The following is a 21,265-nucleotide window of genomic DNA, read 5'->3' as shown; positions in this document are numbered from 1 at the left end:
ATTCCTTTTAGAATGAAGGAACTAGGCACCGAGCCCGTTATGGTCCAGGGGTTCGAAGGCTGGGCCCCCGAGCATTTCGACAGCCACCCCAGGGCAACAGAGTCAGGGACGACTATGGGCGAGCCCGTACGTGGCCGAGGCCCAAGCAAGCGAAACGCTTGGGATGCCCTAAGTCGTGTCCGAGACCGGCAGGGAGGTCTCCGAATAGGATCCCACCGTAGGGAGGCATCGAGCCCCTAGGGCCCATCGAACGGCCCTAGGACCCACTAGAGAAGCCCTCTGGTACTTTTGGAGCATGTCTCTAGACCACTAGCTGACCCCTATCGAATGGGGCACGGGCCTCCACTCGGACTTACCCAATAATAGCTCACTGGAAGTGTCACCGCTCGCGCCCACCGAGGGTAGCCTAGCATATTCCACCCCTCCTTCTGAACGAAAAGGATGCGTGAGGGTCGCACAAAAAGCCAGGGGAACTCCTGATCGCCCTCTCTCTGTGCAGAGGCTCGGGGGCTCTTCCTGCAACCTTGCCGAGACCTAGCGACCCAGGCTCGCACGCGAGGGCTCGGCTGTGGCAGAACCGCCTAATCTAATGCCTCATAGGAGTGCTCGTCTTCCATTAGACACTAAGCACTCGAGGGAGAACACCAAATTACTCGATTCCGTCGGGCACACCCCAGGGGAGAACCCGAAAATCCACATTTTTCCCTCAGGGTCACAAATGAGAGAATAAAGCTTACATCATTCTTAACCAGTTCTTACATCACTTTACATGTACATCAGAGTATAACATTTATTATTATAATAGTGGAATGTAATCATATTATCAGAGTTATGAATCATTCAATTAAACAGCGGAATATAAACATGTGAATAGAGTTACAGCGGAAATAAATATCTAAACATGACACGAGGAAGTATTGAAATATAAACTACGACGATAGATTATGAAACTTTCATTTATAAAAGCATTTAGTGAGAGTTATAAATAAAGACTACGATCGCAGCGTAAAGAAAATCCTCTCTGAGCCCACTAGGAGGAATCCACACACAAAGGTCAGCTCAAGCCTCCACCTGTTACCTGCAACAGGGGGAATAAAACCCTGAGTACTCAATTGTACTCCACAAGACTTACCTGACAGGAGAAAAGAAAAGACTCCAAGGATATGCAAGTTTATCTGGCTTGTGGGTTTATTGCATTTGCGGGAAGCATTACTAAGCGTGCGTCCTTATGTTCGATTTTTTATTAATAGCCGCATTGGTTCATTAACTAACCATTCTATGTAAGCACCTATGCTACTTTCAAGCAGGTGGTAAGCAATCAGATTTCCTTTTCCATCTTCCATCTTTCATCTTCAGTTCTTACTACGATGCTAAACCGTAGACAAGCTGTACCGGATAGCTCGGCGATTTGCGAATCAATGCCCCTAGCTGGGTACCCCGAAAACACATGCCCCGCTTGTACCCCGGGCACAAGCCGGACCAACCCATCACTCTCCTATCCCAGCTGTCCAGGTCCCCGTCCAAACTGGGACTCCAAGCCCCCGCCCCTGAGTCTCGGACTCAGCGCGGTGCAAGGACCTCCTCCACCAAAATAAAACTCTAACAGTCGGTCCGGAAAGAGCTGGATCCGCGATAAGAGAGCAACAAGTCTTCCAAGCGCCCGTACACAAGTATGTGCTTGGGATAATAAGTCTGTGACCTGCCTAGAGTCATATGCAACGATCGGTCCTTAACCGACTAGATAGGGAAAAACGGTGTAACCAAGCTATGACCCGCCTCCGTGGCGACACAACTTCTTGCACCCACCAATACCCAAACCACATCCCTACCCGGTCACCATTTTCCTTTCCACCATTTTCATATTTTCCAAGTGATAGTGATCCAATAATAATATAGTTCCTATCTCTCGCGAGTGACAGGCAATCACTCGACTTCTACCGGAGTCCGGTAGCATAGCATTCTACACGATCCTGTCATACTAGTAAGACTCATAGGAATAAAGATGTATATGCAAGTGGGTTTCATTCAACTCCTTAAAACTTAATGCACAAATATAATTTAAACTGCAGAAAGTAGGGGTTATGCACCGGGGCTTGCCTGGATAAAATATAATCAGAAGTTAGCTTTCCATCATGGCGACATGATCTCCAAAAGCACCATTTTTCCAGCAACTCCCGATGACTCTGTGATCCATCGACTTCCCTATCATGATATGCAATGTAATGAAATGCAAGGGTATGATTAGCTGACTGCAATCGTGACTCGTATAAATACGCTCTACGTCTCTCAAGTGAACGAGCTAGTTCTAACGACGACCGTACTTAGGCTACATATCCATGTTGTCGCATAAGACGTTATTTCTCAACAATTCTTTTAGTTATATAAACCAAGGTGTTTCTTTATTTCATTCTATTGATTTAATTAGTATTCAAAATAAGACATCAATATCTATTTATCAACTGATTATTCTGGAGCTACAAAAATTACCACGAGTACCTAATATTGCTAGAAGTCTACTATAAAATTTTCAGATTCAACAATATTACCACCTTACCATAACCGTTCCTACAAGTTTACATTTCTATAATGTTAAGTATCTTAAATTAATTATATAGCTCCCAAAAATATTATCAAACTTTGTGAACAAAATCTACTAACAGGTAGTTCATGATTTTAGGAACGCAACAAAACTGGTTTTACAATTTTTGGATTCCTATACCATTTTATATTGATTTTACAAGTTTACTTTATCAGCTAAATTAGAAATCGCTCTATAAATCGAAAAGGGCCGGCACAACTAAATTGGCCCAGTAGCTAGGCAGCCCAGTCGGCACCAGTCCGGCCCAGGCGGACGGCGCCAGCGCTAACGGCCCACGCGGAATGCGCAGCCCAGGCGAGGTGGCACGCGACCGGCCTAGCGGGGCGAGCAGCCAGCGACCCAAACAAACTAGCCTGGCGCGATGACAGCGAAATGGCCCAGTGCGGCCTACCCGGGCGTGGCACGAGTAAAGGCACGGACAGCCCCACGCACAGGCAACCGACCAGGCCAACGGGGCAGGCGGTGGCCCAACGCGGCAGGTGGCCTAGGCGACAGGTGGCGTGGCGCAAATGCGAAACAGCCCCTGTACTTTCTTAAATCACCCCGCTGGACAATGTACTATTTACTTGAGTCATGTATTTATGTAAAGAACCCTGTATAACGTTTCTTCTTGGATTTTTACCCTTCCTCACCTTGCTTTCTTCTTCCACGAATAGAGCACAGCGGAGTCTGGCCGACATGTAACACCCCGGTGTTACGATCCTTTTTAGCGCCGCGATTTAGGCCTCAATAAAGTTTTCAAAATGAGTTTCTCGGATTTTTATTTAAAATGTATTCGACGCGATACGCGAATCCTGTGTGACGTAATTTCGCAAATTCGAATAAACGTCCAGGTAAAAATTTCAGTGCGTAAAAATAGTTAAGAATTGCTGAACGACAATTCTGGCCAATCGATAACGAACGGTTCGTTCTATTAGATTAAGCATGAAAAGCAATGTTTATAAATAAAATAAAAGCCGTTAATAAATAGAACGATATATATATGTATATAGATTTAGAATCAAATTTAAATTCGAGCTTGCTGAATTTTTCCTATGCCTAGACGTTGCAAATTGACTAAAGTAATAAACCATTATATATATATATATATATATATATATATATATATGTATATATGTATATATATATATAGGTATGCATGTGTATATATACACACGCATGTCACGACAGTCACTTTAATAAAAAAAAAAAACTTGTAGCAGTGCTTGCCTGTGGCCTGTCTATGTCTGTCCCCGCTTCGTGCTGCTGCTGCCTTCTCTCTTTTTCTATTGATGCTGTCATGTATCATTTTTCATTTCCAACCAATCTTGTACTAGTACGGAGGAGAGACGTTGGGCGCGAATGCTGCTGCTGCTTGTCCGTTCTCCCTCTCTCTCTCACGAGTCTACTCCCTTGCTTTACCTCTGTCTACCCTGTCTTGTCTCTGTCCAGCGCCTCCAGGTGGCTCCTGCTAATTAAGTCTGATGGATGGAGCACGCAACGCATGGGATCAGATCAGCAGGGGCAGGAGCATCCACGTCCACGGCCAATGTCAGAAAGTCCTCGGCAGCCCATACCCTGTCCTCTGCTGTCCTTGTCTGCCCGACCTTGTTTCTTTTTTTTTCTACAGGCAAGCAGTCGGAGCCGTCCTTACCAACCTGCTTTTCCTCGGTTCCTGCCTCGCGCCAGCCATGAGCGCCCGAGCTCCTTGCGCGCGCGCCCCTCGGCTCTACGCAGCCGAGCCGGCCGAACCGCGACCGCCCGAGTCTCTTGGCCAGCTGTTTCCCCGAGCTGTCCCTGCTCTTTCCCTTGCTCAAGGCAGAAGCATCGACGATCTCTTCGTTTCTCTCTCGCGCTGCTCGCGCGGGCTCGTCTGCACCGCCTCGGCGCTGCCCCTCCGTCTTTGTTGTTTTTCCGAGCCGAGCACCCACCTAGGCGGCGTCCGCAGTCACAGCGCCTCCCCCCCGCACTCGGCTCTCCCTTCCGTGCGTCCGCGCCCCTTCTCCCTTCTCTTCTCGCGCTGCTCGCGCGCGCTCCCATGCCGGGCCGCCCTTCCCTTTCCGCTGTTGACCCCGCACAGCGCCCGCTCGACCCACGCCGGTTCAGCTGCTCCACGGCGCAGCTCCTCCAGCGCCGGTGCTCCTTGTTGTTCCATGGCCGTCTCACCATCGCTCAGGCCGAGCATCGCCGTGCCTCGTGGCCATGCCGGTGCTCCGCCCTCGGCGTCCTGGACACCCGCACCCCGCCATGCGTGAGTGCGCGAGCCTCGCCGTGCTGGACCGTTCCACCGCACAGCCGTGCTCCCCGGCGTCAGCTGCGCCATGTCCACCGGCGTCGATGGCCGCTGCCGCTTGTTCATCCATCGCCGAGCCTCCAGCGCCCCTCCTCCTCGGCGCCCGTGCCACGGTGCGCTGGCGTTCCCGCTGTGTCCCGCGGCTGGACCGCATCGGGCCGTCTCTGGCGAGGCCGTGGCCACTGCCGTGCGCCCTGGCTCGCGTGGCCAGTGGGCCACGGGCTGTCACGGGCCAGGCTGCGGGTGTCCGCAGGTGCGCCTCACCGCCGCGCAACTCCCGCGCTGCTCCTCCGCCGCCGCCGGGCCGCTGGCAGCCGGCCGGCGAAACCGGCCCGATGTCCCCTCCCAGCTCCTCTGCTCGACTCTACGATGAAGACAAGGTGAGGAAGGGTGGAAATCCAAGGAATAGAAATACGTAGGGTTTTCTGCAAAATACGTGACACGAGTGAATAGTGCCTATGTCATGCAGATTGATTTAAGTAAAGTGCGAGGGTCGAAATGCTATTTGGCAACGCTGATGTCTGGTCCTAGCCGGGTGGGCCGGCCTGCTCGCTGCGCCGCACGTGGGCCGCTGGCCTGCCTGCCGCTGGGCTGGCCGGTCAGTGCAGCGTCGAGTTGGGCTTGCTCACGCCCGCCTGGGCCGGCCGTTGGCCACTGACTGCGCCTGGCCCGTTGGCCTGCCGCCTGGGCCGCCCGCGCCTGTGCGCGCCTGCGGGCCGAGCTAGGCCTTTCGGCCTGTTTTCTGTTTGTATGTTTTCGGTTATTTTGTTAAATTAGTGCTCTTCAAAAATTGAAAATAAAGTGTAGAAAAATCATAAAAATGTGAAACCAGTTTTGTTAGTCTCCTAAAATCATGATCTACTTGTTAGTATATTTTGTTCACATAGTTTGATAATAATCTTAGGAGCTATATAATTAATTTGGGATACTTAATAATGTAAAAAGACAACTGGTAGGAATTGTTCTGATAAATTGGCAATAGTATTGAATATGAAATTTGTATAGTAGGGTCCTAGCAATATTAGGTACTCACTGTAAAGTTTGTAGCTCTGGAATAATGAGTTTGCTAAATCAATGATGATGCCATATTTCGAATAATGATTAAATCGACGGAATAAAATAAATAAACAACTTGGGTTTATGTAACGAAAATAATTGTTGGGAAATAACGTCTTATGCGACAACGTGTATATATAACCTAAGTACGGTCGTCATTAGAACTAGCTCGTTAACTTGAGATGCGTAAGGCGTATTTATATGAGTCACGATTGCAGTCAATTAGTTATATCTTTGCATGGCATTACATTGCATATCATAATAGGGACGTCGATGGATCACGGAGTCGTCGGGAGTTGCTGGAGGAATGGTGCTTTTGGAGATCATGTCGCCATGATGGAAAGCTAACTTCTAATTATATCTTACCCAGGCAAGCCCCGGTGCATAACCCCTACTTTCTGCAGTTTAAATTATATATGTGCATTAAGTTTTAAGGAGTTGAATGAAACCCATTTGCATATATATCTTTAGCCTATGAGTCTTACTAGTATGGCAGGATCGTGTAGATTGCTATGCTACAGGACTCCGGTAGAAGTCGAGTGATTGCCTGTCACTCGCGAGAGATAGGAAATATATTATTGGATTACTATCACTTGGAAAAATATGAAAATGGTGACCGGGCAGGGATATGGTTTGGGTATTGGTGGGTGTAAGAAGTTGTGTCGCCGCGGAGGCGGGTCATAGCTTGGTTACACCGTTTCTCCCTGTCTGGTCGATTAAGGACCGATCGTGCATATGACTCTAGGCAGGTCACAGACTTATTATCCCGAGCACATACTTGTGTATGGGCGCTTGGAAGACTTGTTGCTCTCTTGTCGCGGATCCGGCTCTTTCCGGACCGACTGTTATGGTTTGTTTTTGGTGGAGGAGGTCCTTGCACCGCACTGAGTCCGGGACTCAAGGGCGGGGGCTTGGAGTCCCAGTTTGGACGGGGACCTGGACACCCGGGACAGGAGAGTGATGGGTTGGTCCTGCTTGTGCCCGGGGTACAAGCGGGGCGTGTGTTTTCGGGGTACCCAGCTGGGGGCATTGATTCGCGAATCGCCGGGCTATCCGGTACGGCTTGTCTACGGTTTAGCATCGTAGTAAGAACTGAAGATGAAAGATGGAAGATGGACAAAAAGGAAATCTGATTGCTTATCACTTGCTTGAAAGTAGCACAGGTGCTTACAGAGAATGGTTAGTTAATGAACCAATGCGGCTATTAATAAAAATCAAATATAAGGACGCACGCTTAGTAATGCTTTCTGCAAATGCAACCCACAAACCAGATAGCCTTGCATATCCTTGGAGTCTTTTCTTTTCTCCTATCGGGTAAGTCTTGCTGAGTACAATTGAGTACTCAGGGTTTTATTCCCCCTGTTGCAGGTGACAGGTGGATGCTTGAGCTGACCTTTGTGTGTGGATTCCTCCTGGTGGGCTCAGAGAGGATTTCCTTTACGCTGCGATCGTAGTTTTATTTATAACTCTCACCAAATGCTTTTAAAAATGGAAGTTTAATAATCTGTTGTCGTAGTCTATATGTCAATACTTCCTCACGTCATGTTTAGATATTTATTTCCGCTGTAACTCTGTTCACATGTTTCTATTCCGCTGTTCAATTAAATTGTTTATAACTCTGATAACATGATTCCATTCCGCTGTTACATTAATAAATATTATACTCTGATGTGTATTAAAAGTGATGTAAGAAATGGTTACGAATGATGTAAGCTTTATTCTCTCATTTGTGATCCTGATGGCAAAAATGTGGATTTTCGGGTTCTCCCCTGGGGTGTGCCCGACGGAATCGAGTAATTTAGCGTTCTCCCTCGAGTGCTTAGTGTCTAATGGAAGACAAGCACTCCTGTGAGGCATTAAATTAGGCGGTTCTGCCACACGACAGCGGCAAACATCCGGCCACGCGCTCCACGACGGCGGTGGGGAGGCGACCTCAAGGTTTGCACGACACCGGGCGCACCCGTAGGAGGATGTAGCTTGGCCTGAGCTACGGCGAGGAGCTCTAGCCACGCGTGTCGGGCGCGAGACCGAGCAGCTCCGCGGTGAGGGTGACTGCGGGCAACGCGGGCCCATGCGCGCTTGCCAGGGGAACCGATGGGGAGGAGGCAGTGGTGGCACGGCCCGGCGGGGTCGTGCGGGTCGCAGCTGGAGAGGTGGCTCAGGCACGCGGGCACGGAAGCTCGTGTGCGCGGACGGCGGCGCAGCCATGGCCGCCGTGGTCCAACGCTGCGGTATGGCCGGGCGTGCCGAGGGCTTGGCAAAGCCAGCAGAGGGAGAGCACCGGCGCTAGAAGCTCTAGTGACCATGGACCAGACATGGCGAGGACGGGAACGCGGGCGCACAGACGCGACGCGTCGGCCCGGCGCTCAGCTACGGCAGCCGCGGGAGTTCGAGGCGGCAATGGCGCACACGGAAACAGAGCAGCAACGAGGCTTCGAGCGCGGACGACGCCAGGAGCAAAGTGCTACGGCTCGGTGATGGGACAGGGACTGGCGACTGTGGAGATGCGCGCGGACTAGGCGCGACGGCGGGCGCGCATGCACGACCAATAGCGGGGTGCGGAAGGAGTAATGTCGCGGGGCTCAGCAGCCAGTAGCGCTACAAGCGAGGAGAACGAGCAGGAGCTAGGGCGTCGATGGGCAGCAAGGAGAAAAGGGAGGAGGCACGGCTAGAGAGTCGACACCCGGCGTGGTGCTCCACACGGCGTGCTCGGGCACCGGTGCGGGCGTGGCGCGCTCAGTGCGGGGAAAGGCACGGCGACTGGCGTGCGGTGGCGCTGGAGGCTCGGGCGCTGGTGCGGGACGGACTAGAGCAGAGAAAAACCAATGCAGACGGACAAGCCGAGGTAGACAAGGATGAGACGCTAGCTTCACTGGCCAAGGCGACGGGGATGCTGTCAAATGGGTTGCTTGGCTCGATACCGAGGCAGTCCAGAGACAAGCGAGGACTGAGCGAGTGCAGACGAACACGTTGTCCGGTCGGCATGGAAAAACAACCGAAGACAGACAAGACAAGCGAAGCAGAGTGAGAGCAGCAGCTTTGATTGCTCGATGTGCCAGGTAGCAGCAAGTCGTGGCCAAGGCCCCTCCAAAAGCAGCACGTCAATTGCTCAGCTCGAAGAGCAATTTCAGAATTCAGAGACAGACACAGACGGGACAGCAGAGGCATGGCGCCAGGACATGGGACAGTGCAGCACAATAGCGTTCAATGATGTTCATGAGCTTATTTAAAAGTTTTTAAGCACTAAAGAAAAAATTGATTAGCACTACTTATGTTGATTTTTCTCAGCCACAAGGGTGAAGTCACAAACAGTTCGTTTATCATTTCATGATCATAAAAAACTTTAAAATTAGAGAAACTCATTTCGAAGGTTTTTACTAAGGCCTAAATCGCGGCGCTAAACGGGATCGTAACACCAGGGTGTTACATCGGCAAACAACCCCTCCTTTCGAACGAAAAGGATGCGCGAGGGTCGCACAAAAAGCTAGGGGAACTCCTGACCGCTCTCTCGCTCTGTGCAGAGGCTAGGGAGCTCTTCCTGCAACCTTGCCGAGACCCAGCGACCCAGGCTCGCACACGGGATCTCGGCAAACAACCCCTCCTTCCGAACAAAAAGGATGCGCGAGGGTCGTACAAAAAGCCAGGGGAGCTCCTGACCGCCCTCTCGCTCCGTGCAGAGGATAGGGGGCTCTTCCTGCAACCTTGCCGAGACCCAGCGACCCAGGCTTGCATGCGAGGGCTCGGCAAACAACCCCTCCTTCCGAACAAAAAGGATGCGCGAGGGTCGCACAAAAGCCAGGGGAGCTCCTGACCGCCCTCTCGCTCCGTGTAGAGGCTAGGGAGCTCTTCCTGCACCGAGGACGAAGACAAGCTCACACTCGGAGGCTCGGAAAAACGCGATAAAGGGCATCGAGCCCGTTACGGTCCAAGGGTTCGAAGACTGGGCCCTCAAGGGTTTCGATAGCCGCCCCAGGGCAATAGAGTCAGGGATGACTATGGGCGAGCCCGTACGTGGCCGAGGCTCAAGCAGGCGAAACGCTTGGGATGCCCTAAGTCGTGTCCGAGACCGGTAGGGAGATCTCCGAATGGGATCCCACCGTAGGGAGGCATCGAGCCTCCGGGGCCCATCGAACGGCCCTAGGACCCACTAGAGAAGCCCTCTGGTACTTTTGGAGCACGTCTCTGGACCGCTAGCTGACCCCTATTGAATGGGGCATGGGCCTCCACTCAGACTTACCCGATAACAGCTCACCGGAGGTGTCACTGCTCGCGCCCATCGAGGGTAGCATGGCATCCTCCACCCCTCCTTCCGAACGAAAAGAATGCACGAGGGCCGCACAAAAAAGACAGGGAAACCCCTGATCGCCCTCTTGCTCTGAGCAGAGGCTCGGGGGCTCTTCCTACAACTAAGCCGAGGGCTCAGCGACTCAAATTCGCACTCATGGGCTCGGCAAACACAATAAAACCCCTCGCACGACGTAAGAAAAGCCCCTGGAGGAATAAATCCACTCCTCCAGGGCCTCGGGGCCTACACCCGGCGGGTGCGCTCGCGTGCACCCACTGAGGCCTCGAGTACGAAACACCATCCCGCTAGGAGCTGCCACGAGCCGAGTCTCGTCAAAACCTCAAGGAGAGCGCTCACGCTCTCCCTGAGGCTCAGGGGCTACTGTCGGGTACCATAAAACGGGGTCTCCTAAGCAAAAACCAAAAAAATCGCTTAGACCCCATCAAAATCAAAGCCAAGGGACAACTATTGGCTAACCTCTAGCCTTGTCCGAGGCCACCGACTCTCCGCCTTGCAAAAGGCCTCGCACGAAAGGCCTCGGTCGGCCTACCGAATCTCCGCCTCGCTCGAGGCCTCGCACGAAAGGCCTCGGATGGCCTACCGAATCTCCGCCTCGCTCGAGGCCTCGCACGTAAGGCCTCGGACAGGAAACCGATTCTCCATCTCGCCCGAGGCTCCGTGCGTAAGGCCTCGGACGCGGTATCAATTCTCTGTCTCGCTCGAGGCCGGCTCGACAACGGCCCCCTCGCCTCCGCCTCGACCGATCTCCCCGACAGAGCGTCGCGTCCAATTAATGCGACCGACCACTCCCGCGACATCAGCCGGACGACGGCTCGACACAGCAGAGTGGCCGACGAGACAGGAAGTCACATCAACACCATACCGTCCGGGACAGGACGGGGCAGGGGTTACCGGCCGCTGTGCTCGGCACTGTGCCCACGACCGGCGCCCGCACTACACTGTGCTACCTAACCCCTGCTCTAGGAACAACGCGGTCTGGGGACTCAAGTCCGGGTCACTATAGCCTCGGAATCAGTGTACATGACCAACTGCTCCCTCCAAGCCTCGGCAATCCACTTCAGGGTCTCGGCAACATCGGGATTCGCGCCCGCCGAGCCCCCCACGATGGCTCGACCTCGTCACCAACTGAGCCTCGGCTCCTTACGCTGTCAACACACAGCGACCGGCACGTCGCCCGCCATGCCCTGCGTCAAGCTATCACTGGAGCTCCCACGTCGCACAGGATCAGGTGTGACCGGTGCGTCGCCCCAGTGCATTAAGGACAGGACCACTCCGTCAACCATACCGCCACAGTGACAGGCTACAGGGCTCGGATATGCCACCTCTGTTCGCACGACGCTACGTAGGAACCCCATGTATCACCCCTGTCCCCCCTTCAACTATAAAAGGGAGGAACTGGGGCCGTTTCTAGGGAGAGACACGGACGGGCTCACGGATAGAGGGGCACATGAGATAGACGAACACGACGAGTTCACGAGATAGACGAACACACGCTCGACACTATGTAACGCGCACGCTTCTCCGCTGCCTGAGATCAACATCTCAAGCAATTCGCACCGCTCCACGTAGAGACCTGGGATTCGCTCCCTCTCTCACCCCGCTTGTAACCCCTTACTACAAGCACTTCGGTGCAAGGAATACAAGATCGATCTCTCAGACTGGACGTAGGGCACCTATTGCCTGAACTAGTATAAACCTTGTGTCTCTTTGCATCGCCATCCGAGATTAGGGGCACGCAGTACATTTTTACTAGTTGGTTGAGGGCCCGCCGGTCCAAAACACCGATAGACGTCGTATTGAAAAGTTATGATTTTTCAAAATTTTAGTCTTGTCACGTCACTCCCGGTTGCGCGACAAGACAATACTGTCACGCCATCGAAAGTGGCGCGACAAGCTTTTCCAAAGTCAGAAACGTCATCCAACATGGCAGATGTTGTCACGCCACATGCGTTGGTGCGACAACATTGCGTGGTCGTGCCAGCGGGACTGGCGCATTCAAAAGAGTCAGATCTGAAAATATTTTTTTAGAGCGGTTATTATTAAAATATTGATTAAAAAATTTTAAAAAATAAAAATTCTCCTCGCGCGACAGAGGGGCTGTTTGGTTCTCGTCGTGGCCAGCCGCTGCCCCCAGACAGGCCGTTAATCACAGGGGCTCAATCGTCGATCTAACTTTTTTTTCCGACTAGATACTCAAAAATGAACGTCTAGGATGGACGTCTATCTTAAGCAAAAAATTGCAGATCAGGAGACAAACAACAAACATACACAATTCAGCTCGCAAGACGATGATTCGATGAATATTCGGCCTGTTCGCTGGTTGATTTCTGGGCTGATTTAGGCTGGCTGGTGCTGGTTTGTTGTGAGAGAAAAACACTGTTGGCTGGCTGGTTTGGGCTGACTGAAACCAACAAACGAACAGGCTGATTATTCAATATCTCGACGGAGCTCTGCCGCCCTCGGTAAACAATTCAAAATTCCCATAACCATTAAAACTTCGACCATGCATTAGTCGTAAATTCAATCATTGCATTTACTTTTGTCCGTCACACACAGATCATCGTCCAACATCGTAGAAGCTTAGGGGACGACATGAACATATTAGCAGAGCTCTACATGTCAGTTGTCAAGAGGTTTTCCCATATTTTGGCCTGTGACCACACCTTGCCGTAACTCAACTGGGGCCACGCCAAAAATCTGGCGAGAAAAACTGGCTCTGGAGATTTGGCGAGTGAGACGTCAAAATGATCTAGCTTCACGGAGGCAAAGTACTGTTCGTGGGGTGTTTGATTGAAGGACTAAAGATTAGAAGGTGTCACGTAGATGTCGTATAGGGTGTTCGGATATTAATAAAAAAATAAATTACAGAATTCATTAGTAATCCGTAAAACGAATTTATTAAACCTAATTAATCCGTCATTAGCATATGTTTACTGTAGCACCACATTATCAAATCATGGACTGATTAGGCTTAAAAATTCATCTCACAAAATAGTCTCGGTCTGTGCATTTAGTTTCGTAAATAATCTATATTTAATATTCCATGCACCCCTAAGTCTGGTCAAGAAGCAATCGGCTAACGTTTGGCGTGCCGTGCTGTGGCGAGTTGCGGTGTGCTCTGGATATAAACCAAACGCGCCCTTAGCGCCACTGTTTCGTATTCTTTTCCATTTGCACCTAGGGTGATCCGGTGTGATAGACCGGACTTGAAGATCCACGATAATGGTGGAATATCTGACCGGGTGATGGCGCTGCCCTGGTGCTTCTGGAAGCGTGTATGGTGACTTGACTGACGAGGCTAGCTAGCATCTTGTTGCCGACGAGCCTGCGGAGCCCTGGAGGCCCTGGACACACAGCTCGAACAACATCTTTGCTTATGACTTAACGGCCCTCGGGGTTGCGTACTCGTGAGTGTGAGCACGGATCAGATTCATCAGAATGCTCCCGGTCTTGCGGTGAGGCTAGAAAACATGGTGGGAACGTGGAAAACGCGGAACAGCGCGCTACCTGACACGTTTTCCCTCCGTGAGCTAATGTTTAAGAGCAAGGATATCGTCCGTCAGCGAATGTAGCGTGAGCGAGCGAGGCAGCAAAACGCATCTGCGACGTGCCGGGTATTTCTTAAGGAAAACGTTTTTAATGTGTTCTTTTGGACCTAGCGGTTCGTCTAAAGGCCGCAGGCTGCCTACTTCACTGACCTAACCGACGGAAACAAGGAACAACTATGCTCCTTTCGTTTCTCCTCGAATTAAGAAAGCACACCGCCTAGATCCATTGGTTATTATAAGCCTTTGCACTAGTGAATGCGGTGGATATGGGGATTTCAAATTAAATCGATCGTGTCGAATCTACAATTCCGCGTCAGCGATGCAGTCATGCATGATGTCTCAGCAAGGAACATGTTGACTTGCTCTGTGGTAGGCTGGTAGCCTAGCTGGTGGCTTGTGTTGTGTCATGTGCGCGCGCGTCTCGTTTCTCATATTGAGCGAATTTGCATGAACATGTACGTAAGATCAAGAGAACCGTATGTTAGGCGACAATCGTTTCTTTTCTGCTGATCCCTTGATCGGCGGCGCATGCATGGGCTCCCACCAGTTATGCGCCGAGCAACGCGAAGACAAGAAAGTTGTCATCGCGAGCGGACTAACTGAGCCCCACATATAAAAGTGTGATTACAGGAACAGCTGAGAAGTGAGACCCGAGCTGACCAACCTTGCTGTTGCACCAGTTCTCTGCTCCACTAGCACTGTCAAGCGCCGGTACCACACACAGGCTCGTGCGCTCATCACAACGACAGAACGGATTACGGCATGGTCCTTTGGCTCTGTGTACGTGACAGATGTTGTGGGTGTACCTGTCAATTTGGGTCTTGGCTTTGTACTTCATTCGTCTTCATAGAAGTTGCCTACTCCGTATGTGTAATGCTCCTTTAATATAACTAAATAAAAAAGTTAAATGCACATGCAGCCTTTGAACTTGTCAGGGGTGACATTGAGGTTCACGAACTTCAAAAATACATTTCTGGATCGTTACTCTATATTTGGTTTGTTCGGCTTGTTTTTTCAGCCGGAACAATATTTTTCTCTCACAACAATTCAGCCAGAGCAGTGTTTTTCAGCCAAGTTTCAGACCAGCGAACGGAGCCGTTAAGTGGTACCCCACACGTAACTAAACTTATAAAAGGGTGCACCACTGGTCCATTTTTCTAGACCTGTGAACAGCATTGGGGGTATTTAAAATGTTGAATTTGGTACCAAAAAATGTTGCATCAATCCTTTCAAAATGTCAAATCAACATTGGAAAAGAAAATTAGTTCAAGATTTGACGTGAGAATGTGAAACGCTATATATTTGAAATGTTTAGTTTTAGAATTCAAAATATTGAATACAATAAAATAGTGTCACAATATGTTCTTAGCTCCAACATATCTTAATAGAATGATACACAGTTCTCATTCGTGTTCAAGAAAGAAAAGAAAAATAGTAATAACATAACTATAATAAGAGAAGGAAAAAAAAGAAAAAATGAAACGAAAACATTCCTGATGTCCGTGGGCCATGGCCCTTTATATTGCGCCGCATTACTTTCGGACGGCAGATGTATAGGCCCAATTCATGGTTCTTAGTGGGTTGCATTGCTGGTAGCTGCTTTCGGACGGCAGATATATAGGCCCAATTCAGGAGTCCGGGAAAATGCGCTAGACGTCCAACGAACGACGTTCGTTTCCGAAACATCATCCGTCGCCAAGGTAACATACGACACAAAGGCATCAGTTGCTTTCGTCGGTAACCCATTTGCTACTCACGAATTGATCCTCATCTGCGTAATACTAAAGAGTATATATACACCTCAAGTCGAAAGATTTCACGCACCTCGCAGGCTCGCAGAATGCCGGCGCTATTATTCAATATACTCACTGCTGACTCATCCTCCGCTCGCTAGACGCTAGAACTTTTAACATTTACAACGCGAACTGATGGCTCAAACCTTTTACTACTGAGTAGGAGTACTAGCCAAAGGAAGGATGTTTCACCGAGCAGCGATTTCGCCGCTGCCGTCAACCGACACGCTCTCACCGGAGTAGTCGGCGAAGTGCTCGTCCGCCTTGGACAGCGTGTAGGCTACGTCCACCATGCTGGGGCGCTTGGACGGGTCCTTGTGCAGGCACGCCCTCGCCACGCTCACCACGCTCGCCACGCTCCCCGGCGGGCACGTCTGCTCCGCGAGCGCCGGGTCCATCCACGCCGCGACGCGGGCCTCCAGACTCTCGTCGCGGCCCCGGAACACCCTGTCCTCGGCGTCCGCCCACAGCGGCTCGCCGCTCTCGTCCGCGGCCTCGCGCCCGGACACCAGCTCCAGCAGGACGACCCCGTAGGCGAACACGTCCATCTTGGTGGTGACGAGGCCGTCGGCGAGGTACTCGGGCGCGATGTACCCCTGGGTGCCCACGATGTGCGTGGTGACGGCGTTGTGGCCCGTCTTGGCGAGGCCGAAGTTGGCGATCTTGGCGCGCATGCGGCCGTCCAGGAGGACGTTGCTGCTCTTGATGTCCTTGTGCACCACGCGCGGCCAGGTGTGCTCGTGGATGTACTGCAGGCCGTGGGCGAGGTCGAGCGCGATGTGGAGGCGCGCGCGCCAGTTCAGGCGCCGCGCGCGGTCGCGGTCCAGTAACCACAGGTCAAGCGAGCCGTTCTCCACGTATTCGTACACCAGGTAGCAGTCGCCCGTCGCCGAGTTGATGCAGAACCCCTCCAGCTTCACCAGGTTGCTGTGGTTCACCTGCGCACGAAATATACAATTGCATATGTTGCCAAAAAAAAAAATCCTGCAGTGTCTGCATCTATGGCGAAATGTTCACACAGATGCCATTCATCCTTGTTTGCCACAAACCGTCATGGGTTGACGAGTTGGTGATGATGCTGATTCGAAGAAAAATTCAACGACCTACGTGTTCGCTGTCAGGACAGCAGACTTTCGTTAAAAATTGGCGAATAGTTCAACGTCGTACATCAGCGAGAGAAGACTCATGTATTGATGCCACCGTGTAGATGCGCGGCGTCATGCGCATGTGATCGACGGCCAGAGCAAAAGCGCCAACCAAATGCAATGCACTAGACTATGTCCTGGCTTGCACGATCCCTATGCCCTGGGGTGGCTGGCTGGTGGGTGGTGACTGATGAAGTGACGGGCAAATATTATTACTCTTTTGCGAGGATGGTGAGCAATCTATAACCTCGAGCCCTCGACTATCTCCCTCTCTTAACATCGAGTTATCTTTTTTCAAGAAATAATACATCCGTCTCAAAGGGCCTATTTGGTTCACGTACTAGTAGGGCCTGGCTCGTATCTGAGAGGCTGGCTCACATGGGACAGGCTGAGTGCATGACCTTGTCATGTTTGATTGACTGCGTCGACTTAGCCTGGCTGAGAAGAGATGCTGTTTGGTTGCTTGTACGAAGATATATTGCATGAGATAAAAATATTACAAGGTTATGCATATGATTTTTTATTTTATGCAAATACACTCCTAAAGTACTTATTTTATCTAACTATGTCTTAAACATCTTTAAAATACATTAATATCACTTGATATTCACTAATCATACACTAATAGTGTCATTAGGTGTGAAAGCAGCTGCATCCAGCGAGCCAGGCCCGGCAGGAACGGCCGATTTGCTCGTTCCTGCAGAGCCTGGCCGCGGGGTGCCTCGTGCACGCGCAGAACCTGGTTCAACCAGGTGAGCAGGCAACCAAACGGCCGGTCCCTGCATCCCGCCAGCCTGGTTTAAATAAACTTAAAGCCTGGATGCAGGAACCAAACAGGCCCACAAAGAGTAATTCTAGTTCGATATAAGTCAAACAAACAAAACTTTAGCTAAGTTTAAAGAAAATAAGATCAAGCTTTATCAATTTCATGACGAGTTATCGATAATAAATACCAGTATATTTTTATCTAATCTAATCTAAATTTGATTAAGGCCACGTTTAGTTCCAAAAACTTTTCCCAAAAAGTGCTACAGTAGCCATCACATCGAATCTTGCGATACGTACATGGAACATTAAATGTAAACGAAAAAAAAACTAATTGCACAGTTTGGTTGGAAATCGCGAGACGAACGTTTTGAGCCTAATTAGTCCATGATTGAACACTAATTACTAAATAAAAACGAAAGTACTACAGTAGCCAATTCCCAAATTTTCGCGAACTAAACACGGCGTAAATTTAAGAGAATTAACACTACGCTATAATGGTATCTTTTTGAGACGGAGGTGGTGATCGAGACCCGCCACACACTGGGCAGTCAACCCTCTACACCATCCCATTCATACGTCGTGACCCTACACGCTACGTCTACAGGTTGCAGGTCCATTAGGATTTATTATGAGAAGACCATAAGCAAAAGTCCAAAACAAATGGACCTCTCCATTAGAAGGAAAGGATAATTAAACAAATACTATTATCAAGTTGTTGGCTGATCTATGGTTGGATGTTCTTGTACTTTTCTATGGCTCGTGCGATCCTTTAGTACCACCGCTGCCAAGTGCTGCCCTGCAGAACGGTCTGAACACATGGCATCTGATGACGCTCTCAGCTACAAATCTAAAAATGAATTTCCTAAATCCACTACGGCACTACCATCAATAATTTCGCTTATGTCTTCAATCAACCAAAAGAAAGATGAATCAACCAATAGAGAGATGCATCTCTTGCTAGTTGATGTCAATGTCAGTAGCAAGATTCCAAACCAATGACCCATGCCTTACAAAAGGAAACTCAGGCACAAACATGACTTCAAAATACTGCTACATCACTACTTCGACAAGTTCTGTTGGCTGTTGTTAGTCCACTTAATGACTTAATTAACCACTGCGATCCATAATTTGGAAGAGAATAATTATAGAAGTGCGTTCCTTTGTTTTCTCTCCCAAAAAAAAAATGGATATGAGCACAAACGTTCTATAATCATACTGTCCCAATCAGAAATGCACAAATTGTAATGGTCATCAGATCAATAATCAATAGGCCTGCAAGCCTTAGCGATTAGCCGTTCTTGGTTAGTGATGAGAACAAAATTAATTCAAAGCATTTTTTTTAGTATGAGTTGTGACAGCACTGCCACTGATGCGAGCAATTCTCTTGGGGAAGAAACAGGGGGACGTACCTTTTGCAGGATCTTGAGCTCCTCGCAGGCGTCCCACTTCATCTTCTTCACGGCGAACACCACGCCATCGATGTCGGCCTTGTACACGCTGCCGTTGACGAGGTGCGCGTCGTCGAATCCCCCGGTGCCGCGCTCCAGCTCCTCCACCTTGAACACCCTGTACTTGTCCAGCCACTCAGATATGTCGCTGACCAGGAACCTCTCCCCGCCGCCGCCGCCGCCGGCGGCGGACGAGGTCTTAGCGAACCTGCCGCCCTCGACGCCGTCGCCGCTCGCCACCGCGTCACCTCGTCGTCCCTTCGCCTTGAGCCGTCTGCACAAGCAGAGCAGCAGCAGCATCTGCAGCAGCCAGAGCGCGCCGACGACGCCCAGCCCGACGGCAAGGCCGGTGACCACCCCGTTCCGGTTGTTGCTCACCACGGTCGCGTTGGGAGAAGCCGAGGGCGGCGGGGACGCTGGCGTCGCGGAGGCGTTGTTCCGGAGCACGATTGGGGGCAGCCAATTGGGCACCTGTCGGCGGAGCGGCACCAGTATCTCGGCGAACTGCTGCGTCCTCGGCTCGGGCCCGTTGAGGGAGACGAGCGACTGGGCGTCGACGGAGAAGGCGGCGGCAATGGACGCGTAGGTGTCCCCGGGCTGCATGACGTAGGTGACGAGCGCGGTGGCGTTGTTGTCGGCTTTGGCCGGGCACTGGCAGAAGATGGGGAACGTGACCATGGTGCCGACGTCGAGGTTGGTGGGCACCAGCGTGGGGTTCACGCGCTCCACGGCCTGGTACTGCGTGAGGTTCTGCAGCTTGGTGGTGGAGATGATCCAGTAGGTGTCCCCCGAGGCGATCTGGTACTGCATCGGCGCGTAGGAGTTGGGGGACCCCGAGGGGCAGCCGCACTGGAGCGGCACGAGCAGCGGCTGCCCGTTGGCCGGCGCGGCGGCGGTGGAGAGGTTGTTGGCGTGCGCGACCATGAAGCGGCTGACGGCGAAGAGGTCGCCGATGGCCGCGAGGTCGAGCGGCACGCCCCCGAAGCCGGCGCGGTAGAGCGCGTACGCCTGGCACGGGTACGTGCGGTTGGCGGAGCAGTTGAACCCCTCGACGGACGCCGGCGCGGGCGTGGCCGAGGTCGTGTTCTGCGACCGCGCCGGGGCGGGGAACGCGCACAGGCAGAGGAAGAACAGCAGCAGCGCGCTCAGCCTCAGCGCTGGCGGCGGCCGCCGCATCGTGGCTTTCGCTGTGGATAGGCGCGGCACGCGCGCACCGGGGCGGGGCCGGGTTGGTGGTGGTGGTGGCTAAGCAAGTTGCAAATCGATGTGGGTTCGATGGTGGAGATTGATATATGCGCCGGGCTGCCGCGCTAGTCACCTCACCTCGCCTGTGTTCGGCTGCTGTCCTGAGCGGCGGAATCGTCGGCCGCTGCCCGTTTTCGTTCGTCCTTCGTCGTGATCCTTGCCCGGCCGGGCTTGAACCTTTTTTTTTTTTTGACAAAAGCCGGGCTTGAACTTGACTTGCGTGGGGACTGGGGAGTGGGGAAAGGGGGCCGTGATATTTTTCGTTTCTTGCGTGGAATTCTCCTGTTCTCTCCCACTCCGGTCGCGATCATGGACGACTAGTTCCCGTGGTGCCTGGTTGCTTTGCGTAATTGCGCTTGGACTAGCAATAGCAACACATTGGCCCGGGTCCATGAATTTTCCTTGGTGCTTGCCACCTACCAGGAAGACGACCGTGCACACACGGATTTGGACCTGGTGAATCTGTGCCTCTTTCTCGCTGGTCCAAAAAAAAAAAAAAACATTCTGTCGTGATTGGTTGGTGCTGCTGTTGATGTTGAGGGTGATGCCAGTGTGACCGTTTCAGTGTCACGCTAACGTGAAAGAGAGGATTGGCACTGTGACAGATTCGGGCGGTCAAGTCCCCGACGTAGAGGAGTTCTGCTGGAGACACCACAATCATCGGCTTCTTTGGAGAAGAAAATTGAAATCTTCAATGATGTCCTCCCATCAGTTCGAAGTCTCAACTTCTGGAATGCCTGTATTGGAAGAGGTAAGTCAAATCTGTTTGTTCTCCATTCAAATGTGATCAATTTTTGCAAGCTGAGGTTAGGTTCCTTCTGGCTAAAACGACCTAGGTTAGAGTTGTTGATTCGATACTGGTGTTCACATTATCAGCTTGTTCGTTTGGCTGTGGCTTGTCGTAAACGATCGTAAATTTTCAGCCGGAACAGTATTTTTTCCTCGTACAAACTAGCCAGCAATACTTCTTCACGAACCAGCAACGATACGAACCAGCCAACCGAACAGACTGTATATTATTTGCTAACTGTTCTTTAAACTAATTCTGTTAATTGCAAAATCTACCGGTTCAATCTCTTATGAGT

The 21,265-nt window shown here is 51.3% G+C and overlaps 1 protein-coding gene across 1 annotated transcript; it reads right to left on the bottom strand.

The window, feature by feature from the left end:
- Positions 1-15,582: 15,582 nt before the first annotated feature.
- Positions 15,583-20,405, bottom strand: LOC136477916 (serine/threonine receptor-like kinase NFP). Its single transcript, XM_066476180.1, has 2 exons — positions 18,897-20,405; positions 15,583-16,512 (listed from the first exon to the last, which is right to left on the bottom strand). Exons 1-2 carry the CDS (start codon positions 20,109-20,111, stop codon positions 15,763-15,765), a joined length of 1,965 nt encoding a protein of 654 aa, XP_066332277.1. The 5' UTR covers positions 20,112-20,405; the 3' UTR covers positions 15,583-15,762.
- Between the last annotated feature and the right edge of the window lie 860 nt (positions 20,406-21,265).

This window comes from Miscanthus floridulus, chromosome 8, assembly GCF_019320115.1.
Source record: "Miscanthus floridulus cultivar M001 chromosome 8, ASM1932011v1, whole genome shotgun sequence".
NCBI classification, from domain to species: domain Eukaryota; kingdom Viridiplantae; phylum Streptophyta; class Magnoliopsida; order Poales; family Poaceae; genus Miscanthus; species Miscanthus floridulus.
The sequence above is the reverse complement of the archived record's forward strand: the minus strand, read 5'-3'. Positions and strand labels throughout refer to the sequence as shown.